Source organism: Phaseolus vulgaris, chromosome 2 (assembly GCF_000499845.2).
Source record: "Phaseolus vulgaris cultivar G19833 chromosome 2, P. vulgaris v2.0, whole genome shotgun sequence".
Taxonomy (NCBI): Eukaryota; Viridiplantae; Streptophyta; class Magnoliopsida; order Fabales; family Fabaceae; genus Phaseolus; species Phaseolus vulgaris.
Window position 1 is genome coordinate 44,317,175 of NC_023758.2, and position 21,059 is coordinate 44,338,233.

Consider the following 21,059-nt stretch of genomic DNA (forward strand, 5'->3'; position numbering starts at 1 on the left):
GATGTCTATTAAGGTGAACACTTTGGGTTGTAAAGTTAGTGTCATGTGCTTCAAAACTTGGTTTTCAAAAGAGTGTATCTAATTTTGAAAGTGATGTGTGTAATACAAACACAACACACATGCAGTACAAGGAAGCAAATTAAGTAGAACATTGCATCATCTGAGTTTATGGATTGAGTTGTTCATTATGCTTGCGTGTTTGAATAAGACACGGCTACAAGAACAACTTCACACCACGCAATGCTCACGTTAAACTCAATCTTAAAAGGGTAATGCATATTCATTCCTCATCCAATATATTATTAATTCACATATTTTATTATTTTATAAATGTAAATATTATAAATTATTAAATTATTTATTTGTGGCTTTGGTTTGGAATTAAGTATAGTGGGATAAATTGTTTAAGTTGTTGAGGGGTGAGAATAGAAGTATGGGTGGTGACTGTAAGAAATTAGTTTTCAGCTGGTTTGGGTTGAAAGAGATATTGGGCTTTGAAAAAAAGAATAATGTTAAGGGGTGAGTTTCATTAGAAGTAGTGGTGTCAACAGCAATAGAAGATTCATCTTTTCCCTCCAACAACACCCGAGCCTTTTTCTTTTTCATTCCTCTTCTCCTTTCTCTCTTCTTAGTTCTAAACCAAAACCAAACTCTTCGCACGATTCAATTTGGATCGCGATTCTTATGCGATTCCTCCGATTCAAACTACGATTCACTGCACCATTCGTATCGTCGGAGCTCTGAGTCGCATCGCATCGTACGTTTCGTATTGTGTATCCCACGATACTAACTATAATGCTTTTGACTACTAACTGTAATTTTATTTTATTTTATTTTTTATCAGTTATATATGTGTAGTGTAAGTTATTTAATTTGTATTCATAATCTTCAAAGGATTGATTTTGGAGCTTGCTGCTCCTTACTGCTGTTTGGAATTATGAGTGCGAGTGGAAGAAAAAATGTTGGATTTTCTTTTCAGGATGATCGAATTCTTAATAAGCAATGCAAGATATGATTATGTGCATGATTGGAAATATCCCTTTGAAGTTGTTGAAAGACACCATATAGTTTCGAGGAGGAGTAATGCTGATTTTTTTTTTTTTTTTGTGTATGGCACAACACTTCTTGTATTACATGCGCCTTGTATCTGTTTGTTCTTAAGGCATGTCTTCCAACTTTTTTGTTTTTTAATTATTCAAGGATTTTAATATTGTGGTTTTTACCTTTATTTCATCACATTTCTTCTATTAACAGGAAAAATCAATTAGTCTCGTGTGTTAGAGCCTTCTTTTTGACATATTTCTTGTCAAGTCATTACTTTGGAAGCCTGTTAAGAAAGGTGAGGAGCTCAAAATAATCTGTATAGATAAGCCGGCTACAAAGAATATTCATTTTTTCCTCGGGACAAATTTCAAGGATGGGCAATTTGAACATGTGTCTGACTCATAATTAAGGTATTAAAGGAGTTCATCTTGTCATATCAGACCACAGTTTTACCAAGACATAGAACTAACCCCCAAATGGAGCACTGTTTTGAATGTTGTTGAAACTCTCAAATTCTTCAATCTCTGTCATGTCATCAACCTGCATAGCTCCCAACACCTCTGAAGTTTGTTTCACATTGATTCTACAATCAGTGCAAACCACAAGGATCAGTAAGAATTTATTCCCAACATTTAACCAGCTCTTACGGATCAATAAGATATTATCCTACTTGAATTCTTGCAATAAGAGAACATTAGTGCTTTGGTGACGAGCAACAGGAAACTGTTGAGGATATTTAGACTGTTGAGCATCAGTCCCAATTTGTGCTATTGGGAAATGTCAGGGAGCAAAGGAGAAAAATAAGTGGAAGAAAATGAAAAACTTTTGATGATTGAAAGCAGGGTTATACACTCGGTCAATCTGTTTTTTTATTTTTACTTCTGAAGGATTATTTAAAGAGAAAATCTCCGTTTGCTTCTACTAGATCTTTCATAATTTTCGTCCAAAGTTGAATTTCTAAATTGATCCGTTTTGCTTTTGCTTTTGTTCTTGTTAGTTGTCATGCAGCTTTTAGACTTTGGCAGTCTGGCTCCACGTTTAAGATACCTGACCTTTTTGTAGAATATGTCACAGAAATCGGGGCAGTCAACTAGTTTGTTGAATATATCACCAGCAACATCAAAATTGAATCTATTATTTGCTTAATTTCATGCACAATGTTGGTTGGTATTCCTTGACATATTGTATCTGAATTGCATTCATTTTCTCTGTCGTCAAAACGTTTTGCATGATGGATCCGTTTAAAGTATCTGGATACTCCAAGATAATTTTTAATATCAATTGTATGATGAACACCCAGTGCAGGTGCTTCAGATGAGGGATTTGGGTAGACAGGCTGCCATTCAAAATTTAATAACCGATCATCTGACCCAGAGCTTCCTATTTGTGATGCTGAGTAGCATAAATCTGGAGGAAGATAATTTTCTTCAGCCAATGCTCTTTGAGAAAATCCAAATCTTTAGACATCTTTAATTTTTGTCACTTCTGGATAGGGGTGGAATATAAATCCTCACCACTTCTATAATCCTCCCCTGCATTATGCTTGCTACAAAAGCTATCAGTTTGGAGTTCATATTCATCATTTACAAAGAATTTTTTCTTATGCAGGATACTTCCTAGCATGGAGCATCTCTTTAGAAAAGGTTTCTGCAGATCTCCATTAATATTTACATCATAACTGTAACCATAGTAGTTATAGCGTAAATCATCTTGAAATGATTCATAGATCACGGCAGCTTCTTTATGGAATTTTCTTTCATGTGAAGAACTCGGGGCATCAAAAGGTACCTCATATTGAAACTTTCTATGGCCGGAATTTCACCATCAAAAGGTTATCTCCTTTCAATGAACTACTGTTATAATGCATCAAACAACAGTTATTTGTTTGATGGCTTTCTCAATGAAGTTTAGAATAGAAATCCAATCCTTAAAATGCGAGGGGAAAACAGACAATCACATTTATGTAGTGGGAATGGCTGATTAATCTGCATTGAAGAATCTAATAGTTCATTTTATGTATGATCTTTATTCTTATTTACAATTTTGTATCAACGATACCTGAATTTGAGACCTTGTTTAAAGAAATGAAATTCAGTATTACTCAAACCCGACTGAGTTATTATTATTTTCATGATTTGAATGCAATACTGTTGTACCGGTACCGGGTGAGCCAACTTTGGCATTGGTAATCGACCATCTGAGTCAAAGAACATATTAAGGCATGTAATAAATAACGGTAATAATAGTTACAATAGCGTTGAATGAGTCAATCCATATTCCAAAATATACGAAAGTATTTCTGACGAACTAACTAAAACATAACTAACTGAAAGATGCACATCCCTAGTAATAAGGGATCACACTGCACGTCAAATAATAACTGATGAACGGCTCATAAGGACCAGGATCCATAAACCAATACTATAAATAGAGTCTTCTATGGAGAAGCAAGGTACGTTTTTCACATTTACCATAATACACTCTTAAACTAGAGTACTTACTTGAGCGTCGGAGTACCTTTTGCAAGTAACTCTACCGATCGAGAGTTAGCATTTGAGAAAGGAGACTTGAAGGAACCAAGAAATCATCGACACGTCAGCAATTGTACGTCCAGTCACAGGTATTATCTGGACCATTTAGCCTATACAAGTACAATTGGCGCCCACCATGGGGCCGAGCTAGTATTCGATTTTCAGCAACAAGTTAAGACCAAAAATGATGATGTCAACAAGGAATAACATTAACAACGATCGCATGATGGATGAGCAAATCACTATGATCAAGGCCTTTCAGACACAAATAGAGGAGTTGCGACAAAATGGCATCGCAGATCAGTTACGAAATGAAGAGGACCAACGCCGACATAAGGAGATGTCTCTCCTAAAGGAGCAGAATAAAAATCTACAGCATTGGCTTGATGGGCATGAACGGGGAAGAGCAATCCCGAGCTCCACCACAAACCCATCAAACTCATCAGAGTCACCAAAGTTTTCGAAACACCCTTCCGCCCAACGACGAGGAGGATCCGAGAGGATATCCTTTTATGGATGAGATCATTGACGTGCCACTCCATTCTAAGTGGAAGGAACTGACTATTAAACTCTATGACAGTTCTACCGATCCGAACGAGCACCTCAATGTCTTCAAGGCATAGATGACCCTCTACACAACCAACAAAGTTGTGTGTTGTAAGGTTTTCCCCGCCTCACTCCAGGAGGGACCACTCGACTGGTTCACCCAACTCCCTCCTAACTCGGTGGGAAGCTTCAAAGTGTTGACGACCAAATTCATCACACAATGCAACAAGTAGACCGCATCATACTTCATCCATGTCTCTCCTCAATGTGAAACAAGAAAAAGGAGAATCTTTGTGGACTTTTACGGACAGTTTCAGTAAAATCTGCATGGGCATCAGAAAGTTAATGCTAGAAATAACTATGCATTACCTAGTCTCGACAATTCGATTAGAGCGATTTGGTGAAAGCCTAATTAAGCAACTAGCCAAGAACATGGATGAATTGAGTAACCGTGCAACCAAGTTGATATTCTCAGTTTAATAAAGCTTTCTATGAATAGTTTAGCCAAGAAAGAAACTTTTTATTGATAAAAAGTAATTTGTACTAATGGGGTATCTACTATATGTATAATTAATTAATTAATTTGAATGATACATAGTTATTATGTTACTTAACGAATATTTCTGAAGTTAAAAACATCAGTTAACATTTTATATTGATTGTTTAAAAACTAGATCGGTCATTACATGATCGATTTATAAAGTATTTTCTACTTTAATTTTAAATGTAAAATATTGATTTTAATATTACAAAAATAATGTAATTTTCTATTTTTTTTTAATATTGGCAGTAAATCTGGTGTTAAAAGGCTTTTATATAAGAGTGATTTTAAAATTTTCTTAATCAATATGTTATAAACTTCTTGGGTTAATGTAAAATATGCAACAAAGTATATTTGATCTTCTCTGTTTAGGTAATATTATATTTGTATATTTTTCATTTTTTATTTTATATATTCATTTCTAGAAATTCATAATATTATATCGAATCCACCTTTGTATGTTAGGAGACTATGCCCCTTAACATAAAGTTATTATGTAAGGTGCACATATTTCTTTGATATTTTTCTATTTTTCATTGAAATTAAATTAAAATGAACTAATATGTTTCCAATCTTTGTGGAAGAAATTTCAAAAGTGCACCATATTTCCCTTAACTTAAAGTCATCATGCGAGTGAGGTGTTCATGTTTGTTTGATGCCTTTGTGTTTCTCATTGAAATTAAATTAAAATGCACCAACGTGTTTCCCAATTTTTATTAAAGAGATCTCAAAAGGACGTTCAAAAAAGTTATTTATAAATATTTTTAGGTATCAAAAAGTCTTACATAGACATTTTAACTATGAAAATAAATTACATTATAGACAAGCTTTGAACCTTAGCGATAACTTTATGTTAGAAAAAAAACAAATAATAAGGGTGAAAACCGAAGATGGTACAAGTATAATATTGTCTAAATGAAAGGATTCCAATATAATTTACTGAAAAAATTCAGAAAAAACACTTTTTTTCTTATTTTTAATTAAGAGAGTTTTTTATTTAATTTATTTTTCATTTAAATTCCTAACTAATACCTTGTTCTCATTTATAAGCCAAATAAAAACTAATTTCACCCCTATTAGGTAAGTCAATTAAATTATAGTAGTTTCTTAATTTTTAAAATGTCTTTCTTGTAAAATAAAAAATATGTATACAGTATCATGGTGTAACTAAAGTTAGATATTTAAAGAATATATTATTAAAGGAAGTAAAATTAGTTAGAATTTGTTAATATTTGAAAAATAAAAAAATAGAGGTAGTATTTGAGAAAGAAATTGTGGTTTTTTGTAGTCATTAATGATGGTGGAGGAAGTAGATTGAAAGATTGACGGACAACAATGAAGACAAAACTGACTTTTAAACTCCTAATGGGATTCAGCTATTCCCATATTATTCAAAAAGATTAGAACCACAAAAGAAGAATGAGATCTACAAATTGATGTATGAAACACTTACACTTTTAGTCTTCATGAACATTATGATCATTTATGACAAAGGTATTATTATTAATATTATTATTGAGAAATCTAACCCTGCTTTGACTCTGATCTTAGCAATTTGAGTAGCAATCTTGCCTTTGATTTTGTTTTGTTACTACTCTGACTCTGCAGGAGCAATAACAACCGAGTCAAAACTCCACTTTCAATGGCTGTCTCTCTTGCACGCTCAAATTCACCACAAACAACTAAAAGCACCTCAACAGCACTTTCACTACATTCTTGATCAGATACCTTGAAAACCATATTAACCAAAGTACCAACACCATTGGGGTGATTCACCAATGCCACTTTAGCAGTTTCCAGCGCCATAAGTTTCTCAACTGTTCTCACTGCCAGTGGGGCCATGGTTCTTCTTTCTGATGAGATGTATCTCATGATACCCTCTATTGCTCCTCCTCTCACCAAACTCTCTCTGTTGGATTGAAACGAACATAGTGCTGATATGGCTTTAATTGCATCCCCAGAAACTTGGTAATTTTGGTTAACAACTTGAACAATCTCGTGCACTAGTTTGGGAGAGTTTCCAAGAATATAGCATAAATCTTCTGTCTCCGATGACGATGATGCTGACTCTATAACACGGCACAAGCTAGTCTTAACCGAGTTAGTACCCTTTTCAATTAGTAGCACAAACATGGCTAATTTAGACCCATCTTTGATCATATTTAGAGGCTCCAAACTACCAAGTGGCAGAAATTTCTGAATGCAGCAAAGTGCTAGCTCAATGAAGTTCATGTGATTTATTGATACTTGAGTTCCAAAAACTAGTTCCAAAAGCAGCGGTAAGAAGTCCAATTGGAGGAAGCATGATTTGTTAAAGGAGCAATACTCATCAGACAAGAGACTAATTTTCCTGAGTGCTTGGAGCTTGTTTTCTAAGCTGCTTTCATGGGATTCAAGGTTGCGCTTGAGGGAAGCTAAGGAGTCAATAGTTGAAGTTTCTGGGTTGGCAGGGTCGAATAGGGGACCCAGTTGAAGCCACTGATCGATCAAGTGGCGAAGAGTGTGGTTGGGAACAATGGATGGATCATGAAGCTTTTGCATTGTGACTGGACATGTGAGGTTGCCAGCAGCAAGCCATTTTTCTATGTTTGACCTGTCATAGGTTTGGCCTGTGCACAAGGTTACAGGATCTTCCAACAAGTCTAAACTTATGGGGCATCTGAATAGGGGAGGAATGGTGTTTTGAGATTCGTTCATGGAAAGAAACTGAAGATTCTCAAGAACAAAGAAGAAAGTAGTTGCTAGAATTTATGTCTCCAGTGGAACTTCAAAGAGACAAAAAAATCAAAGTGGATTCTCAAATATGATGTCTCATGTGAGGCTTTAGACTGGAAGACATGCATTCTAAAGCAGGCACAAAGATGGTGTCAGAAAGTGGCAAACCTTTTTTGTTTTCCTCTTTTAGCTTCTAAAGCCTTGAGAGAGAGAGAGAGAGAGAGAGAGAGAGAAGAAGAAGAAGGAGAAAGAATTAGATGCAAGAAGAGTGGAAGTGGAGTCTGAAATATAAATGAGAAGTGAGAAGTGAAACATGACCAAACAGCATGGCATCCAGTGGAAGGAAGTGATGCATAATGAGAGAGAAAAAGGTTGCATAGTTGAGGAGTCACATTAATTCTAAATTGGCAGCACAAAAGAGTAGTGGAAGGATGGGACGGGAAATTTGTGTATCTGTGCAATTCTTGGGTAAACTATTGACAGGACAGTGGAGAAAGGGAAAGCAGAAAAGTACAAATATTTGATGGCAAAAACAGAAAGGAACAGGCACAGACAGTGTAGCCAAAACTATAGATAATCTACAGAAAGAAAGTGGAATAGGAACTGATATTATAGAATAATGGTGAGTTTGGTCCCCACCCCAGGCATCTTCTTTATCAATCCAGTCAAACCAAAACACTCTTTTGCTTTTGTCCAGTCAAACTGGACAACCAAGAGTCAAAAATATTGTTAATGGAAGAAAATTGTGCCTTTCATGTTTTCATGCTTTTATCATGCATGCTGTTTTTGTTTCAAATAATGGAAATAAAAGAAGGAGAAACCTTTTTCTGATGTTTTCCTTTTTTTTTGTTTAGGCCAAATTGTTGGAGAAGATATCACAGTTCAAAAAGGTTAATTATACATTACTCAATAATCACTATGCTTCTTTTCCTTCTTAGGATTTTATTTTAAATAATTATGCACTGCTCAATCATCATTATTTTTGTTTGTTTCTTCATATCATTTCTCAAGTATTCTTTATACAGTGTAAAATAGGTAAAATCATAATAAAAATGGTTATATCAAACTTCTTATAAGGAAATAGGTAAAATCTAGTGTTCATTTGTAAAGAGTCTCTCAAATAAATAAATAAAATGGTTAAGTTTTTTTTGTTTACTTTATGTGAGTAGTTTTAGATGAGTCTTGAAATAATAAGGAGTTTATAACATTTTTTAAGTGATATAGAGATAAAAAAGACTATTAACTTCTCCGATAAGATAAGATAGTACACTTATTTTAAATTTTTAATTATATATCAATCTTATTTTATAAATAAAGGTTAAAATTTTAAACTTTGAAAATTAAATAAGTAACTTATGGATAAGATCCTGGTGTTATTTATGCTTTTATTTGAATTAAGAGGATGAAAAAGATGAATTTAAAGAAAAGGAGAAAAGAAAGGGAAATTATTTGTATTAAGAAAAAAAAAAGTGAAAAGTGAAGAGAAATAAATTTTTTATTACAAAATTTTATAATTAATATAATGGATGTGATTTATTTTTTTTAAAAGATAAAAAAATAAAATTATAAATTTATGGTTGTTATTAAAAATAAAGTATATAACCTATTATTCTCTAAAAAATACAGCCATAATCAATTAGGATGTGTATAATTGATTATCCTACAAAAATAACCCACATGACCCACTTGTTGCATGAATCTCCACTAATAACATTGAATATGCATGGACAAAGCAATAAAAACAGAGACAAAGGTATTTTTCATGTATGATAGATTCTTTTTTATTCAAATCATAATAAAAAAACATAAGTAATGTTCAAATAAAAAAATTATATATAATTTTAAAAAGAAAATTTTAAAAATTTAAAAATTAAAATAAGTAATTTATAATTTTATATATTTTTTAAATTTGTTATGCCTAAATTATTTTAAATTATAAATAAACTTATTATACTTTTTTAATTTTTTTAAAAGTGTTTGAGACCAATTGTACAAACTTAATGGACTTTTTTTTCTACATATGTTTTATTTAGATGGGGAAGAGTAAGAAAGAAAAAGAAATAAAATAAAATAAAAAATAAAGATATTTAAATAGAAATAAATTATAAATAAATAAATAAAATTTTAAAATTATTTAATGAATATGAAAAGCTTAAGCTTTTTTTTTTCATGTTTTTTATTTTTAGATCTCCATTTTCGTACTTTAGTTAATTTTTTCCCTTTGTTATCCGCGCTTAAACATAACTTAATTTCTTTATTTATTTTTTGAATAACAGAGTTAATATGATAAAGTGGGACAGTTAAAAACTCATACTTAAACTCATCCAATCATTCTATTGAATTTTCAAGAAAACATTTTATACCAAACTCACTTAAGTACTAATTATTTTCTCACCACCAATATTATTTTACAGGTATCTTTCCATAAATAAGAATAATGAAAACATATTTTGTTTTCAAAAGAAATCTATATAACTATACTCCAAATTATAATTTCGATTTGTTAGGTCGTTCAAATTTACAAATTAGCTTATAAATTTGAAATTATAACATTTTAAATACAAATTATACAAATAATTAAAAATAAATTATATTTAATTTTTACATTTTATTTTTGTATGTTTTAGTTTAATCAATTTTAACTTAAAAAATGAAAGAAAGAAATTCTTTTAAATTAATGAAATTTTTATTCTTACAAATTATTATTATATTCCCAAATTAATCTATTTATTCATGCATATTTTTACAATATAAACTATATACATAGAAAAAAAGTATTTCAAGCGTTATATTTTTTAAGATTATTTAAAAATAATAATAACAATAAGTTATTATTATTATAAATGATAATATAAATAATTTTATTATCAATAATAATATAAAAAATAATGTTAATAAAGTTGTAATGACATTTTTCTGTGTGATTGTTTGATTTCTTATTATACATGAATATTTGCTAGATTCTCATAGGAAGTTTAAGGGCATATAATTTTTTCATATACCAATATTTTATTGGATTATAAATATGAATATGTTTTTTATTATATATATATAATTAAAATGAGTATATTATTACAAGTCATTTGTTTAATAACACTTTTCTATTACATTAAACTTTTTTATTATATTTTACATAAGTATATGTTTACATCTTCTTTCCTTAATATACATATATGGGGTGTTACACCTTAAACAATTTGAGTTTAATTTTCACTATCATCTAAATTTTAATTTACGTAATTCCTTGCCCATTATTATATGTTTGACTGAGAAATGCAATTCAAAGAATAAATGATATAAAATATCAAACGTTTTGAACTTCTAGAAACACATAAAATATCCATTTTTGAAATTTGAATCATATATATATATATATATATATATATATATCCATTCAATAATTCATATTTATATCAACCACAATCATTTTTTTGTGGACTATTGTCTGCACAAAAGCACTTCTAGACTACTGTTACTTTTATATAATTTACCTTTATCGAAAATACGTTATTATTTTGAAAAATTCACAAATTTTGAAAAGCAGGTATTTGATTTGAATCTGAGATTGGGTTTTTGTTAATTTGACTAAAATAAAAATAATAATTTATTTGTAAAATGTATGCGTGGACATGATGTATAGCTACGGAATAAATCAGTAAATTAAGTTTACGAAGATATAAAAGGAAGGGTCCACAAAATTAAAGAAAAGAATAATATTATTAGTTTTTTTTTTATTCTTAACAAATATGACATTTTAGGCGCATTTTCCGGCAACTAATTTATTAAGAACGTACCTATCACGTGAATAGGGCAACAAAATTAAAGTGCCTTCATTACTTATTTGGATCCCAATATGAAAGAAGAGTGTACAAATAAGAAAAACAATTTTACTTTCATTTTTTCTCTTTCAAAAATAGTGGATAAATGAGCATAATTAATTGTGAAAAATCATGGTATTTATTATTGTAGTAATAATAAATAATAATTTTAATAATCAATAAAAAAAGCATTAATATGAATAAAATTATATTTTTCTGTCAATTTTTTAACTAACTATTTTTTTTCTGTTTATTTTTTAATTTTCTTCTTTAGTTTGTTAAAAACAAAGTATAAATACTTTTAAGTAACTAATGTGTAATAGGATAACTGTAATAGGACAAAAATCGTTTAAGAAAATAATTATCATTACAAGAAAATCAAAATTAATTTTAGAGATAAAAAAAATAGTTGTTTATATTGATTAAATTAAAGAACATTTTAAAGACTAAGAAAATATTGATTTTTAAATTAGTTTCTGTTATTGTTAAATAGTCTAATCTACCAAAGCTTTTGCTATCAAATTTAAAATTTAAATATTTGGTAGTTAAAACCTTCGTAGCTAATTAGATACCAATTTAGAAACTACTTGATAATAATATAAACTAATTTCAAAACAATTTTTTTTAGTTTCTAAAATGGTGTCTAATTTAGTCAAACAACTAACTATTTTTTATTTTTAAAATTAGTTTTTATTCAATGATTTTCTTGTAGTGTATGGTGTAATTTTTTTATAGATATTATTCAGTTGTGGTGTTTGTAATGATTTTTGTTTTTTTATAAGTATTAAGTGAAAAATAAATATTTTATTATAAGTTATAAGGTTAGATGTAATATATATATATATATAAGAAAACATTTAATTGTTCATTTATTATGAATAGATATTTCTTTAAAATTTTATATTTTTTATTTAAATTTCTAATATGGTTATAGTCATTTTTAATGTTTAGAGATGATAGATAATAGTTCAATCTTAATCAAATATAATTTTGATTTGAATAATTTTTTCCCATTAAATCTCAACTTTTTTGTGTTTATTGCATTGATGGATGTTATCTTGTCATATGCCAATTTTGACTGGGAAAAATAATTTTTTTTTGTCAGTGTAGGATTGTAATAACATATTGTGTTTCTTAATCACGAATTATTGGAGAAAAATTGATTCATAAACACCAACTCGTCATCTTTTATGGAGTTATGGTTTGAAAAACCTCTTTTGATGTAAGAAAAATAATTTTAATATATGAAATTATAATGAAAAGTTAGGTTGAACCGTAAATTGTTGCTGGACCGGGGTGTGGTATTGATTTGATTTGGGCCCAAAAAATGAACACAATTATAATGATATTAGCTATATAGATATAGATATGTTGTGTGGACATTTGACTTGTGTATGTGGAAACATTGTAAGATATACATAGGCTATATTTACATCATTGTACTTGTTGTGATTGATTTGATACTTTTGACTTTTGGTTAATAAACAATTATTAAATTAATTTTAGATAATGTTTGATTATTATTTGCAGGCATACTGTGGACTTAGTTTAATGAAGATATTAGGAGAAAAATTTAGAGTTTATATGTTGAATTAGGATATGGTTTGTTGATGGATAGTGTTGGGAAATATAGTATTTATATTGATTATTATTTTTCTTGGAAAAAGCTTAAGTATAGGAGAATAACATTGGACCAAAATAGGTTTTATGTAAAACTTCACTAAAAAAAATTATGAAATAAAAATCAATTTGTATAAATCAAAATAATTAGTTACAATAATAATTAAATTAGAGACTATTTTAGAAAAAAAAATAAAAATTGGTTTCTAAATTAGTTTTTATTATTGTTAAATAGTTTATAAATTGGTATCTAATTAGAAACCAAAGCTTTTGCTACCAAATTTAGAAACTAAATAATTGGTAGTTAAAACCTTAGTTGCTAATTAGATACAAATTTAGAAACTATTTAACAATAATAGAAAATAATATAAACTAATTTAGAAATTATTTTTTGAATGTTCTACTACATTACATATTTGGAGTTGGGTTCGACAGATTTTTCTTACTTCTCATCTCTCTAATAAGGATGATCTTCTTTCTTTTATTAAGAGTGATGGTAGTCCTTTGGTTAAATTGATTAAGCTTGCTGTGACAACCTTTTCTATATGGATGATATGACGTATGAGGAATTATGCTAGATTTCAGGAAAAGATTGAAGTTTCTAAGGCTATTTCGGTAATTAAAGATTTAACTTGTCTAGTGGGAAATTCGTCTAAAGCTTAAATGAAGAATGATATGTTGGATTTCAACGTGATTAAGTTTTTTGGTATTAAGACTCGTAGTGGGAAAGTTCTTCGTCCTCTTCCTGTTAGATGGGAATTTCCTTCACCAGGTTGGGTTAAAATTAACACGGATGGGGCTGCTAGGGGTATCCTGGTCTTGCTTCTTGTGGAGGTATTTTTCGTGGGAGTATGGGAGAATTTATTGGTGCTTTTTCAGGGTTTCTTGAAGTTCAGATTGCTTTGGTTGCTGAGTTTTATGGAGTTATACATGCTATGGAGGAAGCTCAAAAGATGGGACTTACAAATGTTTGGCTTGAATGTGATTCGGTCTTGGTTTGTGCTGCGTTTACTGCTAGGACTAATGTTCCGTGGATGCTTCGTAATCGATGGAATTCTTGTCTTAATTACTGTGGGACAATCAGGTTTAGGGTTACTCATATTTTTCGGGAGGGGAATGCATGTGCTGATAAGTTGGCTAATTTAGGGTTCATTCATAGAGAATCATTTCATTGGTATAATAGACTTCCATCTAGTATGTTCTTAGAATTCTTTATGAATAGGTATAGTCTACCTATGTATCGTTTTTGTTAACATGTGGGTTTTGGTCTAATCCCCCCATATTTTTGTATTTTATTTTTTTTTATTTTTTTTTAATAATATTTTTTTCATGTGATGGCAGATGATTGTTGTTACTTGAGGTGTCAGCCTTGCTGAGATGTCAAGTTGCATTGTGATGCCTAACATGAGAACTTTTATAAAAAAAAATAATATAAACTAATTTAGAATTTTTTTTTTTTTAATTTCTAAAATGGTCTCTATTTTAGTTCCTATTGTAACTAATTATTTTGGTCTCTAAAAATGAGTTTCTATTTTATGATTTTATTGTAGTGGTTATAATAATATATTTTAATTTTTTTTTTTTTCAATTTGAAAGAAATGTGTTTGTTGGCATTTGAAATTTGTTTGAGAGAAATGTCACTTAAGTGATATTGAAACATTTAAAGTCATTAGAAATCATCACTCAATAATTTTGTTAATCATTCAAGTGATGATGATACGTCTTCAAGTGAGTTTAAGTGAGAGAAAATTTATATTGATTATTTTTTAATAATGTGTTATTAAAGTGGTTTTTATTTTAAGGAATGACATTTAAGAGGCATCAAGTGAGTTTAAGTGAGAGAAAATTCATATTAATTCCTTTTTAATGATAATGTGTTATTAAAGTGACATAATGTAATTTATGGTTTTTATTTTAAGGAAACACTTAAGAGAGAACAGCTCACTTAATCAATATATTCCTATTTATCAAAACTCAATTTGAATGGTTATATATATAATGAATAATGATTTTAAAAGTATAAAATAAGTTTGTGTTATTACCGGATTGAGTTAATATATTTGTATCACATAAATATTCAAAAATCATATTTTGAATAAGTTAATATTTATATTAATGTATAATCATAATTATTTATACATTCATACCAGCATTTAATAATTCACGTAGAAAGACACAAGATGTAAAAAAAATTGGATTGTATCATGACTCAATCTTCAATTGAAAAAAATATATATAAATATTATGGGTCGATATTTTTCATGAAAATTATTACACATTTTTTACGAGAAAAATAAATAAATAAATAGAAATATTTAAGAAATATCTCAACCATTTTATAAAGAATCCCGATGTATTGACACTATCTGACAGTAACACATATTTGATGTCATGACAGTAACACATATTTGATGTCGTATACATGACAATGACGTGACAAAGTGAGATTACGTTTGATGACATAACAAATTTAAAATAAGATAGTAATGCGAATGAGCAGTGAAGCGCAGACTTCAAAATAGGATAAAAAAAATAGATTACTGGTTTTTAATAACAACCGGTGTAATATATTTTTTTTACTTATAATAACATATATTACTCTAATTAAATCATCCTGATATAATATATGACTCATATTAAAAAAATCCTGATATAATATATGACTCATATTAAAAAAAATTAATTTTTTTTTCTTCATAAAAAGTGAATGTACATGAACATCATAAAAATTATCTGTCACGTGTGTCTACAACATCAAATGTGTTACTGCATGATAATTTAAATATATTGAGACTCTAAATCAAAAACATCCTTTATAACAACCCATATACACAGACAACAACACATACAGAAAACTTCCTAAACAAACATTTGAATCAGATATGATTGTTTAAATGAGCATAAACAATGTTACAAACATAATTTGATATAGATATACCATTCATAAAACAAACCAGCCGCATCCATTTCCCTGAATATACCTTAGCTGTAATAATCTTTTTCTTACCACTGCTGATCTACCTGTCTGCTAATTCATTAGGGGAAAACTTTATTCTTGCTCCTAATTTCAATTAATAGCTTTTTTCTTATATTTATAGAGAAAATGAGCAATTAGTCAAATACCGATCTTCGATTGCGACTCTATCAGTTTCGATATATATAAAGTATAAAACGTGTTAATCCGAATTAGTTGTTGACTTTTGTTTAAGTTTTCAATCTTAATTATTTGGCCAATACATTATTATTCATTGATCTTAGATCGTATACTTTCAATTCAACAGATTTTTTTTATGCTGTCATGTTTGAGGGTTGTTTAATTTGTGATATTTGTCTTGTCGTGCATGCACGTAACTTGTATTTCACAATCACAATTTCATAAATATAAATGCCGGCAGGGAAAACTTTGAATCTCCAATAGGTTTATCAATTGTTTATGGCCATGGAAGTCAACTAGTTCTATGACAAATAAAGTCATATATTACTTTAAATCTATATTCAGAGAGAGAAAGGAAGAAGATACCATACCACTCTAAGCCCTCTTTTTACGTATAAATATCTTAGCTACAACTGCATAGTGCTTAAATGTTTCTGATACATGAATGATCCCTATATTTCATAAAACAAAGTATACAAATTATTGTATATGAACTACATGATGGAAAAGTTTTTAAAAATGGTGAAGAAACTGCGTTTGTGACTGTAGTTTGAAACTTCACATGATGGATAAGCCGAAAAGCTTGATCAAGAAGAGTTTACAAAAAGAGAAGCAGATTGCTGTGCATCCACTGCCACTGAGAAAACCTTCTGTCACACCTTCAAATAATGCTACTGGTTTGTACATTCTGCCTTTACTTCAACCTTCCTCTAAATTCTTGGCCATTAATCATCCAAATTCAACCAACTCATTGTCAAAGAAGAAAGAAACTAAGAGCCTTGAACCATCATGGTTAGAAACATGACCTACAACTACAAGCTACACGATATTCCAAAAAGTGACAAGATTAGGGAAGAGGGATTCAAATGCAGTGCACTTTGCATGCCTGTTCCAGGGTTTGGGAAAACAAAGCCAGTGAAAGCAAGAAAAGAAGAAACCCAAATGCATGCAGTGAACCCTGTGCCATCGTTATCAAAGCCTAACTCTTTGGAAAAGTTTGAACGTAGTTGCCTGGTTTCACAAGCCAGAATCCATGAAAATGAAGGAGATAACTCCACAAGTTCCTACTTTGATCTTCCATCCGAATTGTTTAAATTCAGCAGCCATAATGCATAACCTGGTTTACGGCTGAGAGATAAGGAAATTAACATCTTTGAGCATTAGTATAATACAATGGTAACTCTTTGTGGAAAATTAAGCCTGTTGTTATGGTTTATTAGTGTTTTAAGCAGTTCTTATGGGTGCATGTAAGTGGTTATGATGTACTTTGTTTGATATAATATCTATAAATATACAGTTTTCAATTGATTGCACAAAGCCTGCTTCAAATAGTTTAGTCTGAATCTAAATTTAGCTTAGACAATCCTATTCATCTGGTTTGTTTCTCATATTTGGCTATGATATGTCTCCACAAACAAAGTTAATCTGATATATACTGCAACCACCATCAAAAGGAGTTTCCTGCTTTATTTTCATCTATAACAAAATACCTTTCTTCTCATTCATTCCATAACAAAATGACTTTACTTTTGAACTGGATGGTCTTAATTGGATATGGTAGATGATTCATCAATTTCACAGTAAATAGTTGCACTATAACTTTTTGTGTATCAATTATTCCTTGTCCTAAGTTAGGGTTATCCAGGAAGAGAGCTGAATAGAACATATGTGGAATTTAGGAAAAAATAGAGAAAACTATAAATTAGTTTCATGGTTTTGTGGGATAGAAAATCATTCGAAGTAAAAAGATAACTGTTTCGTAATTAAAATATGAAAACATGAAAGAATAATAAAAAATACTTTTTCAAATGAAACAAGCCTTGTTGTTAAATTGATAATTTTGCTCATTTTTTCCTTAAAGATTTAATTTAAATATAGTAGAAACCTTTTAAAATCTATATAAAATTTTCGTAAACCGAAATTGGAGGAAGAGTATTTGATTCCTGACTGAATTCGAAAAACACTCCATACAGAGGAATTGAAGGAGAGGATGAGATAGTGCATGCAGAAACAGATACCACATCGTCTCAGATAAAGATTAAATAAGGATAAGGAAAGAGTGAGATCACTACGACTTCAGAGAGAAAACTTGTGGGAAAGAAAAAGATCTCAATCACATTGGTAGCTGGGTTCATCAGATTTTAACTGAAGCTTATGACCCTCTACTAACATATAGGTTGTACGTACATATAATAGGTAAAATTCTATTCTCATTAGCTACCAAAGACAAATACTTCTGATTTCTCACCTCCATAAATGCATCACATCACATCCTATGCTTTTTCCTTTCTTTACTTGCAATCACATGAAGGCTACATCTCCTCTTGCATGCTCTCTCTCAGTTACGTCTCAACCTTTTCATCCTATCATTACTATGCACTACAACCTATAAATAACAAACTAATTTTCACTTCCAAACCATCTTCAACAATGGCTCCAGTGTTCTGGGTACTGGTTTTAGCTAGCCTCAGCTACCCGCTAGCCACAATCAATGCCCAAGCACCATCAGGTTCCCCTTCCAACTGGCAACCTCAAACCCCAAATACACCTTCTACATTGCCTTCTACAACCCCAAATGCACCCTCTACGTTGCCATCCACAACCCCAAATGCACCTTCAACGTTGCCTACCACAACACCAAATGCACCTTCAACACAGCCTACCACCACAACTCCAAATGCACCTTCAACACAGCCTACCACCACAACACCAAACGCACCTTCAACACAGCCTACCACCACAACTCCAAATGCACCTTCGACACAGCCTACCACCACAACTCCAAATGCACCTTCAACACAACCTACCACCACAACTCCAAATGCACCTTCTACACAGCCTACCACCACAACTCCAAATGCACCTTCAACACTGCCTACCACCACAACACCAAATGCACCTTCTACACTGCCAACAACAAACCCAAATGCGCCTTCAGCATTGCCAACAACAACCCCAACTGCACCCTCTGCATTGCCAACCACAACTCCAAATGCACCCTCTACATTGCCAACAACAACTCCAATTGCACCATCAGTAGCCAAACAACCACCTGTTGTGGCTGCAACTTCTCCCACTTCAACTATCAAGCCAACACCAACAACCACATCTGCACCCTCCAAATTGCCAACTGCGGCTTCCCCCGCTTCTGTCACAAAACCACCCATTGTCATTACCCCTCTTCCCTCAATGAAACCACCAGTTGCAACTTCTCCCACTTCTAGTAAATCTCCAGTTCCCAAGGTTGCATCTCCGACATCATCTGCACCTGTGAAATCACCAGTTCCCAAGGTTTCATCTCCAACGTCGTCTGCTCCTGTGAAATCAGTTCCTAAGGTTGCATCTCCAATATCATCTGCGCCTGTAAAATCAACAGTTCCTAAGGTATCATCACCAACATCCTCTACACCTGTCAAATCACCGGTTCCTAAGGTTTCATCTCCAACCTCATCTCCTGTGAAATCACCAGTTCCTAAGATTTCATCTCCAACATCATCTCCTGTGAAATCACCAGTCCCAAAGGCTACATCCCCAGCATCATCTGCTCCTGTGAAATTACCAGTTCCAAAACCTACATCTCCAACATCTGCTCCTGTGAAATCACCAATTCCAAAAGTCACTTCTCCAACATCTTCTCCTGCGAAATTACCTGTTCCCAAGCCTTTACCACCATCATCTGCTCCAGTTAAATTACCTGTTCCCAAGCCTTTACCACCATCATCTGCTCCAGTTAAATTACCAGTTCCCAAGGATTTACCTCCAACCGCCACTCCAGTGAAACCACCCGTTCCCAAAACAACACCTCCCAAAATTGCACCTGTGAAGCCACCTGTTCCCAAGATTACACCAGCATTAAGTCCAAAATCCCCATCTCCAAAACTCCCACCACCACAACCACCCAAAGAAGCACCTATTTCACCCCCACCACTACCATTACCACCAGCTGATTCACCGCTGTTGCCCACTCCAAAAGTATCCCCTACCCCAGCCGAAGCACCAACAGCGCCAGCACCAGCCAAAAAAGCACCAGCACCAGCACCTGCACACAAAAAGAAAGCGCCAAAACCATCACCTGTTCCTTCACCCCTAAGTAACACGCCAACACCTGCACCAACGCCTTCGATTGAAACACCAACCCCAGCACCAGCACCCGAAGATGACACGCCCGAACCTCCTCCCCACAAGCACAGAAGAAGAAGACACAAACACAAGCACAGGAGACATCACTCGCAGTCTCTGGCTCCTGCACCGGCCATCATTCGGAGGAGTCCCCCAGCACCACTTGTTGAAGAGATTACCACAACCGAGTCAGAAGAGACTCCTGCACCAGCACCAAGTCCCAATGCGGTAATATATACCATCTTTCAACGCTCAAATTTGAATGACAATTTAACCTTATAGTTTTGTAATGAAGTCCCAAACAGTTTTAATCACGTCTCATGCATCTCATATATTTCATTTTTGTTTACAGAATGGTGCGCAAGCATACTATAGGCAAGGGAATACACAGTCAAGTGTTGGACTCGCCATTGCCATTGCCATTTTGTTATCTGTCATCACATGACACTTTCAAAGTCTCATATGAAGAACATGGATTCTTAGCGGTGGTGTGCTTTGCAAAACATATATTATTTTTTTTACTTCTTTCTTTCTGATGTGATCTTTGCTGAATAATACTAATGGTACGAGTTTTTGAATTGTTAAAACAACCAGGCACTGTTAAGCAAAATGTAAAAGTTTTATATATTTCCCATTTCATTTGATGAATTTCTCTGAATGCATGATTATTGTCTCCAAATCTTGGACTTAACAGCAACTCCGATTAATTTTTCCGACAACCTCCAAGTCCAATAGTCCAATTTAGATCGTTTTAAAACCAAATGCTAATTATAACCAAAGAAAGTAATTTAAAAAAAAAGAATTTCATTTTTATAAACCATATAAAATACCAATTTCTTAGAAATTGAAAAGTTTTTTCACATACTTTTCTTTAGATTTAAGATGTATAAATTGATTTTAACTTAATAAAGAAGTTTAATTTATTTTATGATTTAAGAAAGATAAAAGATTTAGTTTCATATCTTTATATC

The 21,059-nt window shown here is 31.6% G+C and overlaps 2 protein-coding genes and 1 long non-coding RNA gene across 3 annotated transcripts; 1 reads left to right on the plus strand and 2 right to left on the minus strand.

Moving 5' to 3' along the window:
• The first annotated feature begins 529 nt into the window (after positions 1-529).
• Positions 530-3,150, plus strand: LOC137809803 (uncharacterized). Its single transcript, XR_011080815.1, has 2 exons — positions 530-757; positions 1,255-3,150. It is a non-coding gene; the product is annotated as an uncharacterized lncRNA (long non-coding RNA).
• Positions 3,151-5,999: 2,849 nt separating this feature from the next.
• On the minus strand, positions 6,000-7,952 carry LOC137812485 (U-box domain-containing protein 26-like). The gene has a single exon (XM_068614474.1). It carries the CDS (start codon positions 7,357-7,359, stop codon positions 6,187-6,189), a length of 1,173 nt encoding a protein of 390 aa, XP_068470575.1. The 5' UTR covers positions 7,360-7,952; the 3' UTR covers positions 6,000-6,186.
• A 10,443-nt stretch (positions 7,953-18,395) lies between these two features.
• On the minus strand, positions 18,396-20,330 carry LOC137809525 (uncharacterized). Its single transcript, XM_068610633.1, has 2 exons — positions 20,219-20,330; positions 18,396-20,143 (listed from the first exon to the last, which is right to left on the minus strand). The coding sequence occupies exons 1-2, from the start codon at positions 20,328-20,330 to the stop codon at positions 18,501-18,503; spliced, it is 1,755 nt and encodes a 584-aa protein (XP_068466734.1). The 3' UTR covers positions 18,396-18,500.
• Positions 20,331-21,059: the final 729 nt, after the last annotated feature.